The following is a 25,900-nucleotide window of genomic DNA, read 5'->3' on the forward strand; positions in this document are numbered from 1 at the left end:
CCTGTATAGGATTCAGCATAATTGGTGTATTTCATCCTTTCATTCGCTCAAATACAGAATGAAATTCTTGCCATTTTTTGGATGGAGCAACGGAGAAAATGGCCTATTTTCGTCACGAAATAGTCTGCATATGATGGGTATTCACGTTCGAGGTGCGTATACATGCAAATCGAGTAAGAATGGAAGAGAACGAGCAGCATCCGTATATGGCATTGTATGGGTGTGGTCTATTAGCAAGTCGAGACGAGTCTGCATCACATTCGAATCCGATTAGGGACACATACGCGGAATTGCATCGACTCACAAAATTGAGATTCTTTTTTTTTTTTTAATTCTTAACAAGCTCTACGTAGAATCGAGTGTATACATAAGACCCCTTTAACAAACGAGAAAACGATGAATCGAAAAATCATTATTGAGCGAATGTGATGCGTCATATACATATAGCCATTCAACACTAGCGAATCGCTGCCGGATGCGATAAAGGCAGCACGTGTATTCCCCCTGTTTTTTTTTTAAAGAAAAAAAAATTGTGTGTATAGTATATGTGACACCTCATGCAGCAATGCTGTTCTGTATATACTTCCCTTCTTTTTCGACAACAACAGGGAGAGAGAGAGAGAGAGATTACCAATATATAAATACACAAAGAGAAAAGACCCTGCGGTTGGTTTTTTTTTTTCTATTATGCCGTACATATACAAGTCTGGCGTTGGCTTTAGACATGTTATTTTATTTTCGGGTGATGCGCACTGGCGTCGCACTCTACGCCCTGCCCAAAGACCCGACAACAATCTCATAAGAAACCCGAGTTTGAATGCGCTGCGCCGACTAGTCGTCGGTGAATCGCCTTTCGGTCGTCATCATCGGTCCTCGTTTCCGCCAGTTCGTTTCTTCCCGAATCCGGTCACGTCGCGTTCAACCGTCTCGTTGCGTGCTGTGTGTCGCTCTTATACTTTCACTATATATATATACTGGGACGTGTTTGATGGCTTTCTGCTGATTTGAGTTGCTATATAAAACAGCCGTCCGAGAGTGAAACCAACTGACTGTTTATACTCGTGCACAGGATATAATGTGGCCGTTGCCCAGCGCAAGTTCCTCGCTCGAAAATTGTGTTTCATCAACGTCGTGTAACTGATACACTTTTGGGCCAGTGACCAGGGCCTTTTTCCCGTTGTTTTTTTTTTTTTTTTACTTTGTTGTGTGTCACTGAATTACGACCTTATGAGAAGAATTTCCACATTTTTTGCGATTGATAAACGAAGAAACATTGCACGTCCCGACTAACAAATGCGTACCAGTTACGGAGCAATTGAATATTGAGTAATGCGCTTTACATCTGATGTACTATAGATAGAAAACGTATCTGTATCATAGTTTTTCATTACGGCTGCCGATAGATATCGATCGCATTTCAAGATTTGTTTTGTGTTGGCAGAGTTTTTGGCCAGCAAGGCACGTCAGCAGCATCAGGGTAGGAAGAAAAAAGAGGCAAAACAAGGGAAGTAACGGGTAGAACAAGCAAGCTTCGGATTATATAAAGAACAAGAGCGTCTGAGCAAGAGAGTGCACTACACAGCCTAAAATATTAAATGAGGGGAATGCGAAAAAGAAGGGAAAAAAATCTATTAGGGATGTGGCTCTTATTGCCTCATGTTTTCGATCTCTAACTCAGAAGTTGAAAAAGATCAGAAAAGAAAAAAAGCGGACGGCAGATTTCCGTAGTTGCCCATGCAGACAGACTATCCATGTCATTCACAATAAAAAATTACGTATGTTTGTTTTATTTTGTTTTGCGTTCAATAAGAAACAAGAATAATTCACGTGCATTTCTGTCCTTTCTGCGCGTTTTTCTCTGCTTGTAATGGGGAGACTACGTCGTTGCATGCAGCCTTCAGCGCATACAAACGAATTGCCCTAGAAATTCTCCTTTCTTTTCTTGACACCGACACTGCTGTGGCCTTTACTTTTTCTCTTCGCCCTTATAAAATATAGAATCGTATCCATTTTTCTTGCTTACTCAACGTATATAGAGATTTATATTTAGTTCAACTTGTATATGTAGGGAAAGACTATGGCAAGGCCGTTGCTCGGATCTCTTTCTGTCTTTATCAATAAACGTATCATCGGTTTCCTTTACTTTTTCTTCTGCAAAAGCACAAAACAAAAACTTTTGTTTTCTTCTGTTTGCGAGTGATTTTGTCTCTTATAGCCAGGCGACTTGCATCGCGTATTGTCCACTATACGTGCCAATCGATAAAAGGCGCACAAAATAGAGGCTCACGCTAATAATCAAACGCTCGCCTGTACTGACAGTATATACAGCGAGAACTCCACTGAAGCATCCACAAGATTATCTGTTCGGCTACAGCAGTGGCTGAAAGCACATCAGCAAAAAAAAAAAAAAAAAAACCGCAAAGAAGGCAACAAAATCAAGCCGATGATATTTCGATTTTTGTACTAACGCACAGCCAATACAAAGTGTACCATCTGTCTGAGCTGATCAGCCACGGCTTTATGCGACCATATACCTGTGTATGCCAATGTGTGGTGAAATTTACTTATGAAATTAGGAAAAGCATTCAAAGTAAAACTCGGACTTCGTAGCACACAGACGTAGGGGGGGAGTAACTAAATCCGTGTGGATTTAGACTATCGGATTGTGTTTTGAGGAGTATTTACACGTTACATATAGCGATTGTGTGTAGTGAGTTGTTTATACGTTTCAACTTGTCAACGGTTTGTTTTGCCATTCGCACACGATCTCATTCTAAGTTTCTTTATAGGTTGACGGAGCTGGCGGAATTGAGAACAAGCTATCTGGGAAACATCCCGACAACGCCCTTTCAAAAACACAAATAATATCTAAAACCTGTCACGGCGTGTTTTTTGTTTTTTTCGGAGGGTGCGTTTTTTTCCATCTTCGTCCGCTCAATCCTGTCGCCCAGCTGCTCTTCCATCTCCCTTGAGGGAAGGTCTCACTTTGACGCTTCCTTCGGATGTTTCTTTTTCAGGTATGTTGACTTTCATCTGTTTCGTTTTAGGTTACATCTTTCGACAATATTATTTTAAGGTGTAGTTGAAAACATTACTTTCCCTTAACGTTTCTAGTCAACGTAGACGTTTAACGTTAAACATCCCGCTCGTTAAACAAACGAAGAAATGTACACTGTCTTGTGTGATGAAATCAAACAATCAAAAGCCATCCCAGTAGAAAGACGAAATGTCATGAGAGAGTTGTGTTGCTCTCATTTGTTGTATCATAGGCGAGAAATTTGCCTAAAACAGGGACACATATAACATGTACCGGACGGACAATAATGATGAGCTTAAGTACTTTCGTTTTTAATCTAATGAACACGTATGTCTTCATTTATATGCAAAACATCCAACTGAATGCAAATGGGCGAAAAAGTTAAAGGAAGTCAAGAAGGTGAATGTATGTAAAGTGCATTAGTTTGTAGGGGGCGATCGTTGCTACACCAATTGAGCGAATACAAGAATTTTAGCAGGTACAGGTCAAATGACATATTGCACAACGAACGTTGACGACATCAGATTCACCATAATCAAGTCTTGTTCGTACACGTAATGTCGAAGAAGTAAAAAATGTTTAGGTTGTGAACTTTACGTGTGGATCACAGCTTTAAGGTCTTACAATGTCTAGCGAGAAAGGCTGAAAAAATAGAATGCACACTTGTAATAGAACCACGGCGTATAACTGTGCCTAATCAGATGGAATAACAAGGCCAAGACACATCAGAAGCTGCTGGAATAAGAAAAAGTCTTATTTTATATCCCGTAGCCTATTCTAGTTTGCCTCGACAATTCACGCGACAGCCGACATAGTCGCTTGGTATCGTATATATTAAAAGATGAAAAAAAAAAAATAGAACGGAGCCTTGCAAAACCTCGGTTCAGTCTCATATTAAACTATATTTATAGAGAATCCCTTTTTTTTTTTACTTAACATCTACATAGATTACAAGAGATAGGGCCCATTTTTCTGATGCGCATCAATAGTTGGATGCGAGCATTCAATCTGGCGTTGTCATCTCGATGGGTTAGCTGTTCTTTGCTATACGCAGAATGAACAAAAAAAAGGGAAATATTTTGTAAAAAAAAAAGACAAGAAGAGCCGGAAAAGAAATGGCAAGAAAAACAGGAAAAAAAAATCAAGAAAATCTGGTCTAGCAAAAGATTCATGGAGTAAAAAAGAATAGAGACAGCCTGACCGACGATATGGCCCTTACGTATAGATGAAGGAGACAAAAAAAAAGAGTCAAAATAAGAAGAGGACGTCGGACACGCGCGCGCAAAAGTCCATTTGGGAACGGAGCCAAAAGAAACATATCGTCATGGAATAAACGTAGACATCAAACTGTATATGGTAGTAGAGAAAGAAAAAAGAAATGTGTCATAGATGGATACGTACACAGTGAGATATCTCGAGCCACATCTGATGTGGCCATTCCATTGACAGTTGCGATACATTTTTCAGTGAAGCTATAATTGCGTGCTGTTGCTGGCAGGGTGAAGGTAAACACCTGACTTCGGGGCGCAAAACATACAGGAACTATGTCTGACCATCGCAAAATACAAACATTGTACAGATATATTATCACAAATCATTTGCGAATTTTGCTGTGATTTCTTGCCAAGTTACTAGATGCGTGTTTTGATGCATCTGGGATAATGGGCTTTATACGCTGCTATTGATGAACAAAAATCTAATTTTGGTATAGATGTACAGTATGTCATAGTATGAGAGATATTGTGTATACAAGGAGGAACATGCAAACGTCTTTGAAAGTCTATATAGAATGGGTAATTGAATTCATCTTGAATTGATGAATAGAATCTTTTCTATACGCGGTATTGAGACATGTCCAGCCTATATAGGACAATAGACGGGGTAGCACACGAGTTAAAGATGAAATGTTTTTTTCATCAACATAGGCTGCCACTACATCAACACATGTCAGGGGGGAAGACATCTTGTGCATCCTCGTAATTTTTCTTACATTTTATTCCGAAATTTTATGTAACCCATCTCGATAAAACCGGATATAAAATCTCTATGCTATACACACTCAGCTTATACTGTACAAATGTAGCGTACGTATAGACAAGATGTGTCTCTATCTATAACAGGCGATCTGTGAGTCCTCATTGATCATTGGCGATGGTCAGCAGACTTATGGGATATAAATAAACGTTTCTGAAAGTTGTTTTTGACGACCATTGCCATCAACCAATACCAAGTATAGGTAGATTTCAACCGAACCAATCGCTAAATTGATCTAGTATATGGCTCTTTACATATTCTGAGGCTTCAAACGGTAAAAGGTTTGGCTCATAAAGGAGAAAGAGCTGTACACAAAAGGGCAGGCAAACTGCTGTGACTCGTATGCTTGGGCCCTCATTTGGATTGAAGCGATACACAGCATGTGAGAGGCTTACTCGATCGCTAAATCATTTAGGTTATACAATTTACCGTCCTTGATATCGAAAAGAAAAATGAACCTCATTTAATTGATTGTTCCCGATGACTTGCCACGGCTGACTATGCCGACCGTCTGGAAACAATTAACTACATTTTTGGTAATATTCAATTCTTTGAATTTAATCGGATGACCTTTAAGTATCGATGTATAGAACACTAGACAGATAGCCGGACCTTCCGAGACATTTATTGGGCGTCGAAAACAACAAACGGGGATCAAACGTGGTTCAATTTATATACAAGACAGGTGTTGAAATCAGAGGTTCATTAACGTTCACCACTAATTATCTGTTAGTAGGCCTGACCGTAAACATATTGAATAGACATCTTTGATTCACGTTGCGTATCGAAAGATCGGCAAAGGAGGGAGCAGAAAGAGTATATCATTCAATCTCATTAGCCCGTGATGTGCTTTTTAGATGAATATTGAATAAGCCTAGACTTAATATCAGCCCATGGCTCTACAGACGTGATGGATATAATGGAGGTCGTACACACGCTGTAGCCTCCAGCACAACAACGCGCTTGCGTTTCTTCCATCGTATAGTATAAATGTAGTTCTTTTTGTATTGTCATTTGATATGTAGTTCCATTATATTTGAAAACTAGGGTTCGACAAAAAGAAGGAAATAACAGAAGATCACATCATCAATTTTCACTGTACTCGTGTGATCTTTTCCTGTTGCAAATATAGCCATCTCTGTATGCATGTGACATGTGTATAGAGTAACAATGTTATGCTTGTGCTGTTGGCGTTTTTCTTCTCTTACACATAACAGCATCTAGTGATGAATGACAGTTGGGATATGAGAAATTAAAACGACCTTTTATTACGTGGGTTATTTTTAGAAACGGAAAGAACGACACAAACCAAAAACTGAATTCAAAGCAAATAGAAATGAAATCTATGAATGAAGGCTTCATCTTTCATTGGATGTAGAAGATGAATAAAAGGACAAAATAGAAGAACGTTTTGCATCATCCTTCTAATAAGGACCGACTAAAGTATATACGTGCATATATACCTAATTATTTTCTTGCTCTTGCTTAACTACTACTGATGTCTTTTATTGGAAATAGTTTATGACGGGAGAGCTAGGAAAGACATTAGCGAACTGAAACTATGTATATAGGGACCAGTAGTTTTTCGATAATGAAAGAAAGTGTGGCTTAGACGAACGCACGGTGAGAGATGGGCTATATCAATTAGGCTATATAGATCCACTCAACTTTTTTTCAGGATGGATGTGATGAATTACTTTTATTCTCCTTTGTTTATCGGTGGAACTGTAAGATGACGGATGCGTGGTTTCCCCTGGTGGATTCAAAAGTTTTCAACTGAAGTTGAAATCGATAAATTGAATCAAAGTGAATTTACAGGTTGAATCGGCAACACGTTTTCAACATTAGTAGTTTTTTCGTCCCTTTGATCACTGCTGAATGAATGTAGCAAATGCTGGATTGAAAAACAAAAAAAAAAATAGTGGCAAGCCGAATGGCTGAATGGAGAAAAAAGCTTTCGTTCCATCTTGTCGACAGATAGGTTTTATCCTAATTGTTAAACATTTTTGCAAAGTATATACCAGTTCCGCGAAAACGTATTGTTAAAATCATAAGAGAACGCCATTCACGTAGGCATATGTTCTATAATGTAGTATACACGACACTTTAGTGTGAAACAGCAACCTGACACTTTGCCGCGTTAGATTCAATCTAAATGGTTCAGCAAAGAAGACGTGCTATACGTTTTCACGCTCGTGTATGTGTGTGCTTACATTGCAACGATGTCAACATCGTCGACAGCTTTACATATACACAGTTCCATATGTAATTGTATATTGATTCAATTATCTACGTCGAGGCGGCGTGTCTGCGACAAAACTACAAGGAATAACACCGAAACGGATGACAAGGAAATTGTCTGCAAAAGCGAGCCAAGAAAAGAATGGATCTTCTACATGGAAAATAATTACGAAAAAACAAAAAGGAAGCGTTCATCAACCACCACTCGTCCAAAATGAAAAATCTTGTGGGTTAGCAACAGCGCCCAAAGAGTGGACCAACCAGAAACAGTGCGCTATATAGACTAGTTGATATAGATATATGCTTGTGTATGGAGCATCCAAAACAATAGGCTGTATACAATAATATGCAATTACATATAAAGAAAAGGCCAGCAGGAAATAATAAATGCCTCCTTGGTTCTGGAAAATATATCGCGTTATATTAGCACCGGTGGAACGCCAAATACCTAAAGGAAGAGAAAGAGCAAACACTAAAGCACGGGATTTTCGTATGTTTATATGCATATAGAACCATCCATATTAGTGACGTGCACAGCAGTTAACAGCCAAGTGAGAATGGAACGAATTTAGGGAAAGTTTCCTTGAATCGAAAACGTTTTCCAATAGACGGACGCACACGCATTTAAACTGGAACAAGTGTATAGCCTAATGATCGTGTCGTTTAATTATGCAATCAAGTCGTTGGATTCTCCAGACGTAGGTATGATGGACTATGCGCTGTCCGCGTGAGAAGCGTAACGCGAACTGTTGACTCAGTTGCTATTTACATAAACTACATTGCGTACATGCTTCGCTAGAAATACAGCACTTGCAGAACTGTCACTCGTTGGAAGAAATCAAAGAATTGTCGGCCATCTATGGCAAACATGTCGTGGAAATAGGCGTCGCCTTCCGTGTCATCGAATAACCAAGAAAACTCACTTCTATTCGCATATCTTTTGCTCGTCAAAATTGAATGCATTTTCTATTCTTATTCCTATTCTTATTCGGATCTACAGTTGACACAAGTTGGGTTAAACGATGAAACGGAGAACGAGGAACCCATTTTTAAATGCCTATATATGATGGTTGGCTATCTGACATACTTGCCGTTCTCTATGTTTCTCCACGTTCCCTCCTTTACAGAAGGACGGAATTTATCAAACGTTCATTCCTTGATACGTGTGTATGTAAATTTACAAGTAAGGAGAAAAAAAAAGGCCTTTCAGTTAACTTGTTCCATGCATATGCGTCCATCAACAGCGCTACATGGGAGTGTGTATGTGTATACAAATGGTGGTGCTGGGTATACAGAAGTCTACTGTTGTAAATGTCCAGGGCGCAGTGACAGATGACAACTCGCCGGGCGTGGTGACGTGTTTTTATTGATTTATACGATTCTATATAGGAAAAGCGCGAGACTGGAATGAGAGTCTCGTTCGCCAGTAAATACATTTCCCCTTCTGGGGACGACTAGATATATACAGTGCCTATAGAGGCAATAAAGATGCTGGGGCTCGCTGATGGATAACTCAATGATTTGTCAACTTTTGTCCTGTATACCAATCGCCGCTGTGATTTAACCGGATTTTTTAGAAATGGCTTGAGGGTGGTCACGAAGCGTTATTTAGTTTCATGAAATGTAACAAGCATCGGACATTGTAAACCAATTTATTAGTAGCAGATATTGGATGTTTTGAGATGCGTGTATATCGTGATGGACATTTTTCCCGAAATCTATACGCTGTAGGCGCCTGTGTGTATATACATCAAATCATGCGTCATAGAGAACTCCTTTTCATTACAGACCTTTATGCTCGGTTCTTTGGAATACAGCGGGAAATAGCGGATGAAATTTTATTTTTGCCAGGAAGTTGATTGAAAAGAAAAGGATTATTTATCAAATCTGTACTATTTATCTTCTATACATGGGCATTGAGAACAAGTTTATATACGCGCATTAAAGTAGAGATATAGAAAACAGAGTATATCAGACTTTTGACGTACATCAGCTCTCGACTAAAGATTCTGCACAAACTCTTTGATTTCTTTTTACGTCTTTCCCTTCGAAACATCTCTCTTCGTTTCTCTATATCTAGGGATGGCAACATTATGCACCCGGCTCTTTATTTTACTTCCAGCACCTATTCAAATTCAAGCAAACGTTATGAAAAAGTTGTAACCTCACCACAACATCCATTCATCGTCTTTACGTACATTTACTGCTGGCGTCTTTATGTCTAATATGCATAGGTCTTTTCGTTCGGCCAGACGCATTAAATTTGCCCACTGCTCTATATAGGTCTACTAACTTCCATTAGAATTCATACGTGAAACGTATAAAGGCATATGGCTCGTGTGTTCGCTTTTTCAAAGAACTATCGCTATTCAACTGTGTGCGCGCATGAAAGTAAGGAAGCATAATTATTAGCACAGCGTGCATAACAGATAAGGAAACATGCAACTTTTGCCAGACGCGTTATTACGCGAGAGGGTAGGCAACACCTTTTTAGGGTCTGTCGGTGCCTTCTTTGATACCGAGTTGACATATAGCGAAAAGAACGACGTGTCGACTGTGCAATGCAAAAATGTGAGGGGGGTAAAAAGTTTGAAACAATGACAACGATATAGATTGGCTATAAGTTACACGACGGCATGTCTGTAGTCGATATATAAATGGGAAATGTTCACTCTCGGCAGCACGACAGCAATGCCAAAAGATCGAATTGCATTGGGGAAAAAGGTCTCGCCATCTTTTTATATCGGCGTTCGGTGACAATATCGACGTTTGTAATGCAATAACGGTATGTTGTCTAGATTGCACAAAAAAAAAGATCTTTCTGTGTGTCGATGCTGCGCACGGTGCATTTCCGTGTTGTTGTGTTCTATGACAATAATGGCGTCTGTGCGAATTGCGCGACGTCCTTGACGCTTTTGATTGTTACACAGAGACAAGAAGGCCTAAATATAGGTTTAGACTTACATACAGATTAACCCTAGATGCTGCAGAGACATTGAATTCGTTTTTTTTTTTGTTTTATTTTTTACTTTTAAACTTGCTACTACCCCATCATCGTTGATAAGCGACGTACGTTTACGTGACGGTGGTGTTTTCACCATACGACTTCCGACGACTCTGGCTAAGCGTATTCCCAACAAAAAAATATGACGAGAAACATAAGTCGCGTTTGATTGCGTCACCTTGTTGCCATTTCCATTGGCATTGGTCCAATGCTCGGAAATGAAAACGTATTGTGCTTTGGCTGCAGATCAAGGTCGGTGTACAAGTGTAACGCAATTTTGCTGAAATGCTACTAAGACAATCGCCAAAAATAAACACACACAAAAAAAAAAGGGAAAACTATTGCTAAAAATTTGCATTTGCTCCGCCTTTTGCCCGTAATCGAAACCGATCCCCGGTAAACAAATGAATGGAAGGATTTTTTTTCGAATAAATTGATGTACGCCACGAATATAGAAAAAGCGATTCACTTCAGGAAATGGAAACCATCTAAAAATCTTGGACTGTGTGTTAAAAAAAATATCCAAATCCATTAAGAGTAGATGAGATGTATCCCTATTCTTTTGTCCTAAGCATTTTCCCTAATTTTTACGGACGAAAGGAAAGCGGAAGCGAACGGCTTTATAATGCACACGCGGCCATCACGTCGTCTACATGTATCGAAGAAAAGCAAAAGAGAAGCCTACGATGTGTAAAATATTCATGTAAAAAGGACGAAGTGTTATCTAGGCTGTTCAGAAACTTGTCCTATACGCCAATCTTAAAGGGCGCTACTGTCTTTGTTGAATGGCATGTCTTTCTTTCCTTTTATTATTCACAGCAATCCTTTTTAGATTTCAACATTTCCCTGTATTATTCTTTTAAAAATACATATATATACTGTACATCTAGAAATGGACAGAAGGAAGCGTTTGGTTTGCTATTGCCATGCACATGCCTGTATGGTAGCTAGCGCCCATTGCGTTGGATATAGCATAGCAACTGTTGGACAGTTATATGTTTCCATCACGCATGTCTTTCGACCGAGTCCAGCAACATCTCTGCGAGCAAAACATATATTTAGGGCTCTCCAATCACAATAAGTATATGGGTGCTTGGATACACAACATCTCTTTTTATTATGAGGAAGCTGCTGCGTAATGCACGCAGCTATACATGATGGACGTCTACCGCAGTAATCAGTTTTCAAGTCAAAGTAGGAGATATATTTATATATCTATCAAAAGATGCTATTCATAACTGACGAGTCCAAGTGATGAATACGGTTTGTTTTTTTAAAGGAGAGGCTTTTCTGCGCTCATGTCTAATAATTTTACATATAACAAGTTGTTAGGACGTTGCACTAATATTTGAATAGAACAAACAGAATTCGGTGGTTTGCGATGAAACCCTTTCGCAATCCATCAAGGAATTTTTTTTCTTCCCAGTCGGTTGTTGTAGTTGTTTTTATTGGTAAGTAACTGGTGACAGTGAGAAATACGCGCCTCTCGCACTTTGCGCTATTATTTCAAGTCGGGGTCGAGCTGAGACACAAAGACAAATGCGTCACATCAAGTCTCTACAGACAACGCAGCAATGCGTTGACATGGTCCCCTTCATAAAGCGTTACGTGACAAAGAAAAAGAATTTCCTTCTTTATCTTCATGACTCTTTGAAGGGGTCAGCTACAAATTGTTGCGCATTTTCGGTTCGTTGCAGTGGAAATAACAAACAAAAAAAAACAAACAGACAGAAGTAAACAATTCATTCCCCTTGAAATTGTGTGCCTTTTTTAGTTACTTTACGTTGACGTAAATTCATTCCCCGAAGAGGAAAACTTTGGCCTTTTCTTCTTTTAGTTTCACCGCAATTTTCACTACATCCGCCAACCGATCGGATTACAGACCCAAAAAGCGAACGGATCGATAGTTGCAGCCTCGAAGATGGCAACTGCATTATTTTGCATGTACTCAATACTTTACTGCATGAGCACACATCTGAGATACGTCGCAGATTGTATATGAGCTATCATTGGCCAACAACATATGATGGCCAAATGACAGTGAAAATATTGCACGGTAATTGGAAATGACGCGAGTTCATCATCCCGCGACTATCGAATGCGATAGTCGATTTCGTTCGATTCCTTTTATGCATCCACGATGCGTTTTCTGGCTATGTAGACGGTGTCTAGACTGTTATTGCTATTTATACATGATACAGCATTTCCAGTTTAAAATCTCTTAATCCTTGAGTTTATTGCCATCTTCAATGCGGGGTTGGGGGGGGGGGGTAGATCTTGCTATTTAAAAAATACTATTTCCTTTTGTATGCGTCTGTGTGTGGATGCTTAGAAAAGAAAAGTAAAACTGGGATCTCTTTTCACGATAGATGCAGTGTATAAGCAAAGAGAAAAAGCGGAAGGATGTAATGCCGAGTGTGCTGAGTAAACATGTTATTTTCTTTTTCGTTTTTATTTTTCGCTCTTTTCTCACTGCGGCGCCGATGAGGTAACATAAGGATCGAAAACACATTCACCTACGCCTATATTTGCTCAGTGTCTCTGTGTGTGTTTGGACAAAAAAAAGCATGCAGGGGAAGAGGGGGGGGGGGGGTAAAGTGGATGGCATCACTTGGATACATGGGCCATGTCAATATACTTTGTGTCTATATACGCTCGTCATGCGTGTGGAGTATCATGAATATTAGCCATTCAAGGTGTTGGTCTTTGATGGATCATCACGAACGAAAGTCCAGCGTCTAAATGTCTCTTATATAGTATTTTTTATAGTTGATTTACTTTGATCTCGGAGATAACTCATAAATGCAAGAGTACAACGGTGGGATGGGTTCATTCAGTGTGAAGCAGTCATTGCCAAAGAGTTTGAAAACCCCAACAAGTTTAAACGTGCGTGATAAATGTCTTTCTCTTTCACTGTTGTAGACAGCCAAAAAATGGGGGGGGGGGGCCGATCATTCACTATTTCTGTTGTTTGAATACCTCCATTTACAGTATAGATATGTGTATTCAAATAGCGTAATATGCGTAATAGCTGTCAACATTATTCATGTATCCGGTTGTGTCCGTCCCTTTTTATTGCATCTCATCGTCCACCGCTGTTTTCTTGCTCGAAGCAAAGAAAAAGTCGCTTTTGCCAGATTTGAAAGCCACAGAATTGGAATCCGACCTACACGTATACCGTTTTTCTTGTTTTTCAAACTGCATAATATTGGAAGTGGGAGGCCGGAATTGCCAATACTTTTCTTTTTCCAAATGTCACAGTGTATAAGCCCCGTGTGTTCGTGGACGGGCGTAAACTTTCTGATACATCTAATCGAAAATCGGGAAGCAAAGGACGCGTTGCTAAAGTAAGCGGCAAAGTACTTGTACACTTTCCCAATCGTCCATAACAACATGGATATTGGTGCTGCTTATGTCGGCTACATAAGCCCATATAAATGTATAAGGACGTACACAAAGAACGACGTAAGACTTCCGCAGGGAGAACGGATCACAAGGGGGCTACGGTTCCTATGTATACAGGATAAAGGGCGAAAGATTTCGAGTAACATTCGAGACATAATTCCAGCAATGGAGGAAAAAGAAGAAACAGGTAAATTAGGAGAGATGTAGTGAGATTACTCGTTCCCTGTGGGAACGTTAGTGAAAAACAAACGCTTCTATATTACTAAAATAGTAGGCACAAGTGCGAATCGTATTGACACGATTTGTTGCAATTCTTATTCTATACTTGTCCCAACTCCTTCTCCCCCCCCCCCCCAAAAAAAAAAGTTTTCTATTCAACGTTCTAGAGAATCGATTTCTTTAGCGTTTTTGTGTTGCTTTTATCGAGCTATTAAGTGGCAAGTTGCGAGTAAAGTGCCCATTGAACGGGCAAATTCACGGAGGCCCGTGTTTGTATTTGGTCGTACAGGCTGGTTTTAAAAGAAACGAATAAATTTTGCAGCTTTTGGCGAAAGAGGAAAATTTTATTCCGTATATATGTACACAGACACGAATCACCAAACAAAAACACGAAACACAATGTTTTATTAAGAATTGGTAGGAAACACATACCGAGGCCTAAACCCATTAAACTATTAATGCGAGTTGTTTATTTTACTTTATCTCATTTCCGCGTTTTCACACTAGAAAGCCAAAGAGGCATCATTAATCATTTCACGAACCACGTGACTTCCTATGTCGCTTTCTATCTTAAAAAAGACGCATTCTTATTAGTCGTGTCTGCCCTATATAAATTGAACAACCTACATGCAACCATATTGATTGGCTCTTCATGACGAATTTTGTTCATCAAGGACGCACTGTTAAATCCAATGTAGGCCACTCTTCAAAACGTGTAATCATTGACAGCGCGCGTTTTCCACAAATTGTATGGGACTACGTGCCAAAAACAGAGAGAAAAGGTTGTTTTAGCTACTCAAATGATCGTTCAAACGAAAGAGGCCCGTCAACCACGTTTTTGAACTTGCAATCAAATCGACAGATTTAGATTCTAATTTGCCAAAGGGTGCTGACATGTTCAACGCTGTATGTACGTAGCATAAATATAGCATTTTGTAATAGATATATATGCTTCAACTTGATTAGCCTCGTCATCTAGTTTTCTTTACTCGTTCCCTTTGTCGATGGATTCCACTTTCTTTGATCTACGCACTGCGTAAATGTCTGCATAAATAACGTATTCAAATGTGCTTTATTGCCCATTTTTTTTTTCTTTTTATTCAAACTTTCATTTTTCTATCAAGGGAATCGCGTAATTGATTCTTGCCACACCCTGTAATCTGCGCGATATATCTTGGGAACGCTAAAGAATAAGAAAGAAAATAAAAAGATTGGAAGCATATCTACTTTTACAGGCTTATTATGTTATCAAAACTGCGGGGGGAAAAAAATGTGTAAAAAAAAATTCTACGTGTACAGAAGGATAGTAATGTGGAGCATTTTTTTATATTAGCAAAAAGATAATAACCAATCATGTTAGACGGCACGGAACACCAGTCCTTTATAGTAACAGCTAGTGCATTATTTACATGCGAGCCAGTTGCGGATCGCATTGATACGCGATGATTCGATCGTATGTCAGTTTTCTTTTGCAAAACAAAAAAAAATTGCGTACAAGAAATGGCAAAGGCAAAATTGTATATGCCACATATAGTGGCAATTGATGGCGTACGAAAATGAAACAGTCAAACGATTTAGCTCCCCTCCGTATGACTTAAAATCAATAAAGTGCCTCACTTCCAAGGAATAAAAAAGAAAAACGATCGATGGCGTCTCTACTCCCCTTTCTGATGTGTAATACTCGTATAGGTTGAAGCGTTTAGATTCTTGTTGCTGTCCGCGCTTGATATTCGTTGCTATTCTTGTTGGTTTTTATATGAAAAAATATTCTATTTGAATACACAAAGGTGGCTCGTTTTCTCCCTTTTAAACAGAGGAAACCGCCACATTCGCGAATCTGCAAGGGAACTAGCCTTTTCAAGTGAATGAATAACACAAAGGATATACAGCGTCCAGTTCTATACGCTACATTATGCGTGTGTGTGTGTGTGTGTGTGTGTAAAACGGCGTATAATACGCGAGAACAGCATTTTATCCTCAAGGTATTTCAGCCCATATTTGCGTATTGTGTAAGCGAATAATCTTCCTTTCCTCTTTGTTCACCGTCGACTGTATATTTTTTAGATTTTTACGATGTATATTTTACTACACCGGAATCCTTTTCAAGTAGAGTTATACGTCTTTTAATGTTTTTTTTTTTTTTTTGCCCGTGTGGGTCATTCGTTATCGTCTTTGATTACGACTTGAATGTTCGATTTCCGTGCCGATGTCCTTTCTCGATTTTGATGTATTCTTTTCTGACTGACAGGAATAATGCACATCCATTCTGCTGTCGGATAGAGCGATCATCAGTTGTAATCATGAAGCCACTACAGCCGCTTAGCACCGTCTTCCTTCTTATTGTGTCCATCGTCACGTTCGCCTCGTCTGCCCTTCGTAAGTTTAAACTAAGATATGATTTCCTTCAACGTTTGAATAGCCATGACATTCTTCATTCTATATAGTTAAGCAGACTCGATTCTATCTTAAATGGTCCTTGCTTCGGGCTTGTGTGTATATCGTTAAGAGTAACGATATTATTCTGACCCATTTCCAGCATCCGTTGTTTACATGTCAAGTTTTTTTGCCCCTTTTTTTTGTGTTCATCACTGGGCAAATAGAGCAGTGGCTCGGTGATGTATTCACATAAAAATGGTTTTGGGCGGAGCAAATGGTCGACAGAAGATGTTACCTCGAATATGATGGATGTAACGCGTGAGCTATATATGCCTAGCTGCTGATGCTCTTTGAATTCATGACTTCTTTCTTAGTTCTTTTTGTTGAATACGTCCCCTTCTCTTGCCGAGGGATTGCGTGTGCCCGATTGACGCGGAATAACGCCGACTTAATGTTGCGGAAAGAAGGGAGAAAAAAAAAACCCAATTCGGAATAATAGTCGTCATTTGCGGCTGTTGCTGGATGAAGAGCATTTCATTTCAAGCGAGAAACGGCTTTTTCTTTATTTATATACACAGTGAAAAAAAAAAAAAATGTTTATATAGAACAAGGCGAAAAAGGCGGACGGCATCACGCACAGTAGCTAAAAGGACATGTACATCCACAAAAAAAAAGGGGGGAATGAGTTACATGAATAACAGCCGAAGAAACCATGCATCTTGAGAGGCAAGCAGCAATGAAGAACGCAGTGGGTTGGCAACGTTTCAAGAAATGTCGTTGTTGTTTCTTGCTCGTGTCGCGGAGCATTGACTGGATGCAGGCGGCTGTATCAGGACACGGCCGCATTTTTTTTTTTAAGGGCGGCTGTATAGAACGGCCTCACTTCTCGTAACAACCCAAGTTCAGCACGATAAAGCAATCCTTCTTTCAAACATATATACTACGCTATAGTGTACATATATATATCCTGTCTGCGGTTTAAGCGATGACAAGGTTAACGAGGGGCAATTTTTTTTCTTTGCGGTAGTCAGTTGTTTGTGAGGACGTCAAAAGTAGGAAAAAAAAAAAAGAAAAGGCAATGAGTTTTCTTTTTAGATCGTCCGTATCGCGGTTTCTGGTTGGTTTTCAAAGTGAATTAGGTGAATTTGGATCTGAAACAACGCAAAGCGGGCAGCTCAGACATTTAACAAGGAAAACAATTTTCTGTACATTGTCAAACTATTTTCCTATTCGCCGAATCAATTTCCACTGTACCTTCTGTACGTATGGTGACCACTCCATCAAATTGGTGCAGTACCCAGAACATCTCGATTGTGATGCAATGGTTTATTACAAGGCTGCTTTAAAATGTCATTTTCCACTTTTATACGTAAGGAGAAATGCTCTTTCTTTTCCTGCAGTGCATCGTTCGTAGCATCAGCAATGGTATACGTAGACAACTAATCCGATTACAGGCAAACGGTTATACTTCAAAAATAAAAGCAATTCACCGTCCTTGGCTTTAAAAAAATGAAAACAAATGGATGTAATGGCCATGAAGTGCATTAATAATTGTTCGCACACACATTCAGCAAGAGGCTAAGTTTAAATTTCTGTTGGAAAGTCATCAAATATATACGGGAAGGGATACGTGAACATTTCGTTCTACAGAAGACGTATAGAATGATGCAACATGAGCCTTGTCCTAAACACTTTAGGGTCTTCGCGTCCTTCACGTTGCTGGGAAAGAAAAACCAATCGTCCAGCGATAGAATGGTCTATATAGCTAAAGAGAATTTGATTGGGTTGCCATAGTCTTGTTTTGACAATACCCTCCTAACAAGAAAACCCACCCAACGTTGTGTGCACAAAATAAGAGGGGCATTCTTCTATACGATTAGACTCTGTTGTATTTCGCGATGTGTTGGAACTGTTATCGCTATTTTCTCCGGCTATCGTTCTTTTCTTATACATAGAAATATATAGAACACCCTTATCGACACATACAATTGAAAGCTAGAGATTGGCTAACAGATTCATTTGGAAAAAAAAACAAAAACGTTTTTAGATGAAAAAGAAAATGAAGTGAGCATCGCTCCCCTTGCACTCACAGCCGAGGATTATGCGTCGAGTATACAGCGTCCAGGCGATGACGATGGAGGTGGTACTAGTCGGCACAGTTTGACCGATGCAGCAGCCATTAATTTAGCGGAGCGATCGCCGCGCTTCGAGGATCCATCCGGACACGCCAATGTCACCGTCCAGTTGGGCGGCACCGCTTTCCTCAACTGCAGAGTCCTGGATCTTCAGGATAAGACGGTAATATTCAGCATGTATTTATATAGCTGTGATTATTACGATTAGCTTTTGTTCTATAATTGGTCGACGTTTGCAGCAAGTGTCGTGGGTGCGACGTCACGAACAAGAATTGCATTTGCTTACAGTCGGCATGCAAACGTACAGCACGGACTCGCGGTTCTCGCTCCATTTTCAGCATCCCAACGACTGGCGGCTGCAGATCAAGTTCGCCCGTCCTCGCGATGAGGGCACCTACGAGTGCCAGGTTTCCATCCATCCACCTCGCATCTACACTGTTCGACTCATCGTAGCAGGTATCTTATCATTTCACTTATCATTTTTTTTTTTTACATATAGCTATGGTCTGTGTGTTTAGCAGCACGCTTCCTTTACTTAACTGGTAACCTCTTGCTAACTGTTGACTGGGCACGTTATAGAAACGTTGTTCGAGCCGTACGCCTCATGTCGCCATAGTGACTTTGCACACGGCAGCAGCAGAGTCCAACTTATTTTCATGTAACCTAAAAATTTCAGTCACGCATACCGTCTTAAAAGTCGAAATGCAATAAGGTCGAACTAATGCCTTGTAAAAGCGGCGTGTTCGTGAAAAGAGGCAGACAGTTACGTGTAGTCTGTATTATAACGGGTTAGCGGGAGCGACGAAAATGGAACTTGTGCCAATTAACGAGTCGTGATTGCTACGTGTTGTGAGTAACGAGGGAGATGGCGCCGCGGCGCTTGTCATGATTGAACGCTGCTAATCACTTCGTAACGTATTCAATAATGAATAAGACTTTGATGCTATTCCCGTCGTACTGGAGACGTTGTTACACGCATGCCAACTGAACGTCGAAAGCAAAAGCTTAGATGCTTTCAAAAAATCAAGAGGGGGAGGGTGTTGATTGACTCGGTACCGCGTAACCCCTTTGCGGTGGAACTTTTTTTTTTTTTTGTCTCTCGTCATTTAAAATATTAAATACAAGTGACGTACGTCGGATGCAGCAGTGGCTGTATCTCCGTGAATCATTCGGATCAATAGAATGGCGGGGAACAGTCGAGCAGCAACTAAACCTGATATTCAGCATTTCACGCTATTTTTGATATTTTAATAGGGCTGAAACAAACCAGAATGAAATCAAGTACATATTTGTGGGGAAGAATGTCACCTAATAAAGACCGACTTGTGCTTGTTAATTTCGATTTCATTTTCTGGCAATTTCATTATGCGGGGGCATGCGACGTACGCCGTACATCGCAACGAGACCCTGGATATGCCTCTGATTGAAAATTCTTTTGAAGGCACAGTTCGGTTTAACTTCGTTGGGATTTTGAATCTATGATACATTTTAGCTTGGCTGTATATTACAGGCGTACACGTGTGGACAAGGCTAAAGCCGTCTGTGTGTAAGAAAGGGGGAGGGGGGCAACATGGAAATCATTCAAAAACAAGAAGAGCAACTCGCTTTTCTTGATATTGTGTAGTCCGCCCTGTTCATCGTCTCGCTTGGCTTATTCAATAAGAAGCCATCTCGTTGCTTTGGTCTTGTTTTCTTTCCTGGGTTCATAGGTGACGATTGCTACATACCGACTTGCTCTTTCATTCCAAACGTCTTTGATCAACGAACTTCATTTAGTAGAAGAAAACTAGAGTTTTTATGTTTTATTGGATGCATTGGGAACAGTAAAAAAAAACACTCGACAACGGCTAAATTCTTGCTGGACGTGAAATTGCGAAACGCCCGTCAACGATTCTTTGTGTTGATTGACATTCAAAGTCGAGTCACGCGACTCCGCACAATGGACGAGCCTCTCTCTTTCCATTCATCAGCATTCACGCAAAAAATGACATCAGATGCATCGAAACAAGTCTAAAATTATGTTGGGTACCGATAAAAAGAAAACCGTAGGAATTTTATGAGTCTGACGATAACATCTTCAATCAAATGTGATTTTAGAGTTGTTATTTTCTCTTCCGTGTACAGTACAGACAAAGGGGTGAAATGAAAAGATTACAGATGTCAAGGCAAAAAGAAAAAGAGTTATTTTAAAAGTTAGTTTTTTACAAGAGCTTGCGTGTGCCTTTCAAGTTTTCAGCCTAATAAGCTTCCAACCTCTCGACTCCTATACGTTTCCTACTACATTTTTCACTTGCGTCGTCTATAAATATTCTCGACATCCATTGCTGCTCCCCGGCATGTTTATTCCTTATTTCCGTGTTTCCTATTTGAGAGCCTTTGTATTTCGTGTTTGACTCTATCCAGTACAAAATAGTCTCGTGTACTTCTATTTTATTCCCTGGGAATAACTGAATTTGCCTCAGGTATCGCGCGAGATCCTGGTCCATAACTTCTTTTGCTTTCACGAAAGGCCGTGAACATTGTCACCGGCACGACAGGCACTTTTGTCCAAGGCGCTTTTCTTTTTGCCTCCGCTTGCTCGGGTGTTTCCACTTGTGTACCGATTGATTGGATTGAAAGTGTAGACAACGAAAAGGACATTTTTACACTGTTCTTTCTATACACATTTTGGCAATGACTTTTCTCTCAGCACTTTGTCAGCCCCCTTTTTCTCGCCAGTAATGTCTTTGAATTGTTTAGTTTGACCTTCTTTTTTCTTTTGGCTTATGCGCTAGACGATCGTGACGGCAAAATGTCAACGCGTTTCCTTTGCGAGATGGGACAATGAATTCGAAACGTTACACGTATATAATAAAAAGTCCTTGAAAATAATATTTTCCACATTTACTTCCGGAAAAGTGTCAATGGTTGGCTTCTACGGAAATCCTCTTGTCTCCACACTTGATCTGCGTTTCTTAGTATTATTTTTAAAAAAAATTTATTCTGCGTGTGACTCAAGCCTCGATTGCCTGAAGATTCCATCTATAGATTTGCACCACTTGTGACGCAAACATCTGGTGTTATTCAATTTCGCCTACATCCCCCAATGTGAATTGTGTAGTTTGAGAACGTTCTCAGCCTTGCGCTACCTTCCATAAGCCCCTTTTGAATCAATTCAATATCGGGGAAGTATTACCACTGAGCTGTGGGAACCCGTCACAGGAATCGAAACACAATACGCGATGGTATCAGTTGTTGCGTTGCTCAACTGGGAGCAGGGCACAAAAAAAAAGGCTTTTTAAATCGAAATGAAATGGAAACTCGCGTTTGTGATATTGAACAAGTTTTGGGTCTATTTAATTTTTTGTCAGCAAGTAGACTTTTTTAAATTTTGAATCTTAACTATTTAATGACATTTTCTTTGTTTTCTTGCCCTTGTGATCGCCAAAATGATTATAGTACCGAGTGTGGAGATGGTGGACGACCACGGCCGCGTAATTGAGGAGAAGATCTACAAGACAGGAAGCACGATTGAGCTCAAGTGCGTCGTCAGCAAAGTACCGGGCCCCACTGCCAACGTCATGTGGCGTCACGGACTGCGAATACTCAATTACGACACTTCACGTGGCGGAATCAGGTGAGCATCTTATTTTTTCTTCCTCCCCCTGGATTTCGTGCCCTTCCTCTGTCGTACCGGAAACATCTCTCAAGATAACCGAGTCGAGTTTTTGATTGAACTCTTTGGGTCGTTCCCGTTGGCCGAGGAGGACGAGTTCTCCTCTGTGTTCATTCGTCTTTTGACTGTTCATTTGCTTCCTTGTTCAAGTGTCAAAACCGACCTGTTGCCCTATGGCGCCGTCAGTCGCCTGTATATCGCCAACGCCAGTCAACGCGACGCCGGCAATTACACGTGCAACATCTCCGAGTCATCGTGGACGACCGTCGTGGTCCACATCCTGAACGGTACGTGCATGTGAAAGACACACAAAAGAGAGCGAGCATATTTTCTTTGGAAAATGCGATGATACCACAAAGTGCAATTTGACGTCGAACCTATTCTCTGGCGTCTCTGCTTTTGTTTGCTTCGTCCACATTTCGTGGATCAAAGCAACAGGAAAATGGTAATGGAGAACAAACAACAACAGCTTTCCTAGACACATGATTATGTTTCCCCTTCCAGTCTGTTGGATATATAGAGTTTCTCTGATTATCTGCATGCTAGCCATTTTAATTCTCGCACGAATGTTCACGTCTCGCTCTCTTGTAAACGCATAAAAGAAACGAGTTGTTCAGACGGGGCAAAAGGATTCGGCAACCCATGGTGGCGTGCATCGTCTCGTTGACGCAATTTTACTGCAACAATCACCGACTGACTTTTCTTTTTCTCTTTTCTGTTGGCTTGTTTCTTTTTTTGAAATGGCACAGGCGAACATCCAGCGGCAATGCAGCACGGCCAGTCATCATCGTCGGAAAGGAGACCGCTCGTCATATCTATGCTCGTCGTTGTTATGGCCTCATGGTTCTTCATGTGGAAATGTTCTTTTAGTCGGTAACCCGCACGTCATATAGAACTGAGAAAAGAAGAGATGTCCATCGTTTTGGGCCATCAGTGCGTGCCCGACGGAGAAGCAACAACATTAAGCGACATGACAACAAGAGAGACCACACGCAGTGCTAAGAGAAAGGCAATGGAGCTCAACCCAAAAATCGGTTTATAATTTATCGAGGCGGGAGACGCGGCGACGTCAGCCGACCGTAAAACCACTGCTAAACAAATAAACGAATCAAATATTAAATAAACCAAACACGCAAGGCTTTGCTGTGTGGACGTATATACCTACAGCCGAACAAAACAGGTTAAGCTATCGTGGCCAATACCAAGAACTCATTTTCCGGTCGAGAAACAGCTATGTCTATTCGTGATTCAAAGAGCTTCAATTGCACGTATTCGATGTACGTACAACATCGCACAGTTCTAACGAAAAACAAACAATAAATCCCTTCGTTTGTCAACGCTTCATTTCGTTCATAGTTTAGTGGCCAGTGAAGTCCGGCGTATGTGCTTTACATTGTGTGGTGTGCGTGATATAAAGACTTGAAAAATCCAGTTATGGTGTTCGGCCTGATGATGATGCTCGCGTTCAACTCGAATAGAAACTGGATTTCGGTTTTAGGAGTTATGGAGCGTGCGAGCAGAGGCGTATCAGCAAGACTGGGTGCACATCCTCCCCCTTCTTCCTTCAAAAAAAAAAAATAAAATAAAATAACGTGAACGACAGCCGATCAATAAACGAGTAGAAGATTTCCACTAGTCTCAAACGATCGCGTGCGACGTAGACGTCGTCGTCGTTATCGGAACGAAGCAATGCAACATGCTCGTTATATTCTGCACAAAAAAAAAAATAGTCGCTAGACAGTGGAGGGAAGGAACCGTTGTTTGCAAAATCAAATATATTCAGCCGAAGTAAAATCGTGTAACAAGCACGTCCTCTACGTGTATGTGTTCGCTGCCCAATTGTGACTATCGATGTGGTGAGAATCCCAAATCAGCCCATTGGTGAACAAAAAAAAAAAAGATTTGCCAACATTTTGAAAAGATAAGAAAAATACAAAATTGACCTCGTTTTACGCGATCAATACGGTCACGCAATCAACTGACGAGTTTTCTACCGGTCAGTTTATGCTTGCACACACGTGTTTCATATTAGTTTTATGTGACGTTTCCCCAGTCCTTGGTTGGCGGTACATCTGAGAAGGATGACTTGATTGCCTTTTTCAATTTCCACCACTGTAGTCAGTTTCTTTTCTTTTTTTCGCTCAACGCGGTCATCATTGCAGCACGCCCTTGTTTTTCGTAGAACAAGTCCTCCATGTACTTGCTTTCCTCTCCGTTGATTCGCGGCTGCTTTTCGTAATGACGAGCAAAATCACAAACAGAGCCGCTTCAGGCTCCGTGAGGCCATGCGGATCTGGATAGCCAGATGGCAAATCAGAACCCTATAGCTCCATATAAACTGTGTGCCCATGATGGACTAGCTGGATTGCATCAATTTCGCATCGGTGACTTTTTGCAGCCACTGCACACGACCATACAACAGCATGTCCTCTCCACAATATATATACACCGACATTATACAAGACCTGCTTGTTTGAGATTCATGTTTCCCCTTCAATCGTTTGCCTCTTGCAAACCGACATATTTGCTGTGGACCTCCTCTTCGTGGCTAAGTGGACCTAGCATCAATACATGACACGCCGACTTTATAGATGACGTGCAGATTATACCGCTAAAACAAGATTCGCGTGTTGTTTGCCGTGTTTTTACATAGACCCTGTGGCTCTCTCCAGTATATATACATACATTCACTATAACGTGTAACTCACTGTTTTTGGACCCTTTTTTTTTCCTTTATACTCACGATTGGCTCATCAAAATGTCAACATGTTATAATGAAAAAAAAAAAGAAAAAAAAAATCCTGCATAGACATAATGTATAGCCGTCCGCTCGCGACGTCAACATCCATTTTTGACTAATGTGTTTGGGTTTGTTGTCTAAACAGTATTATATTATTCGCATACATATATATTACTGTGCGTATAGAAATAGTAAACTATACGGAATGGCGTCGATTTCTGTGTGACACCTTAACTCAATAAGACAAGAATCTGAAAGAAAAAAAGAGCGGAATTGTATTTCCATTATCCTAAAAGAAAAATCGGCCAAAAATTCTTTTAACTATTCATTTTGATATTACTGTCCACCATGTCAACAGCCCCCTTTTTTTTCTTTAATAAAAAAAAAACCAACAAACAAACAAAAATATTTAGCGGGTGGCGTACACGAAAAGCCGCAGCGACACATCGGATCGAAACGACGAATGGCTATTACAAGAACCCTACACTATGTGAAAATCGATTTTGAGTTGATGACGCGTGTGACGCAACCAAATGTAAACCCACAAATCACATGGTTATTTCATTTGAGGAAAAATGATAGAAACCAAAAAAAAAAAAATAAAATAAATAACTAGAAAAATACATTGGTCACAGATTTATTAATACTAAACCACTGTGCACTTTTTTTTTCAACCACCTTTCGTGAAATACGCCTACTTCTGTCACAAGTTTTGAAAAGTAGATGAAACTCTCTCCACGGTTAGCCTGATTTTTTTTTTTGTTGATTTTCTAGATGGTGGGCAAAAGTACACGTCGCTACGTGACGTAGTTATGGGGATGAATATCTCGTACAAACTCTCATACGGCATGCAAAGCTGGCAAAGAAGGCCAAAAAGTGAGGCGAGAGGCGAAGATTTTGTGTGTGGGTGCGTCATCTTCCTTTCTATCATTATGCATGAGTTGCGAGTTTATTGATGTCAGACATCCGATGCCTTCATCTCTATAAAACACTATTTATTTTGAGTGGAATAAGCGTGGAAACACGGTTAGGGATACAGGAGCCAGCCATTTTA

The 25,900-nt window shown here is 40.3% G+C and overlaps 3 protein-coding genes across 3 annotated transcripts in view; 1 reads left to right on the forward strand and 2 right to left on the reverse strand.

Moving 5' to 3' along the window:
• The window catches only part of LOC130692099 (tectonin beta-propeller repeat-containing protein 2-like), an 80,572-nt gene extending 78,991 nt beyond the window's left edge, over window positions 1–1,581 (reverse strand). Inside the window, exon 1 of the mRNA XM_057515169.2 lies at window positions 1,576–1,581. The gene's annotated coding sequence lies outside the window, so the exon portion shown is untranslated. The remainder of the gene's footprint in view (window positions 1–1,575) is intronic.
• The window catches only part of LOC130692122 (dehydrogenase/reductase SDR family member 12-like), a 70,439-nt gene that overhangs the window by 24,966 nt on the left and 19,573 nt on the right, over window positions 1–25,900 (reverse strand). The gene's annotated exons all lie outside the window — the stretch shown is intronic.
• LOC130692111 (uncharacterized) lies at window positions 903–25,466 on the forward strand. Its single transcript, XM_057515185.2, has 8 exons — window positions 903–1,326; window positions 2,790–3,017; window positions 16,189–16,316; window positions 18,364–18,614; window positions 18,691–18,907; window positions 21,890–22,067; window positions 22,257–22,393; window positions 22,856–25,466. Exons 3-8 carry the CDS (start codon window positions 16,241–16,243, stop codon window positions 22,981–22,983), a joined length of 987 nt encoding a protein of 328 aa, XP_057371168.1. The 5' UTR covers window positions 903–1,326; window positions 2,790–3,017; window positions 16,189–16,240; the 3' UTR covers window positions 22,984–25,466.

The sequence above is a fragment of the Daphnia carinata genome, chromosome 1, assembly GCF_022539665.2.
Source record: "Daphnia carinata strain CSIRO-1 chromosome 1, CSIRO_AGI_Dcar_HiC_V3, whole genome shotgun sequence".
In the NCBI taxonomy this organism is placed as follows: Eukaryota; Metazoa; Arthropoda; class Branchiopoda; order Diplostraca; family Daphniidae; genus Daphnia; species Daphnia carinata.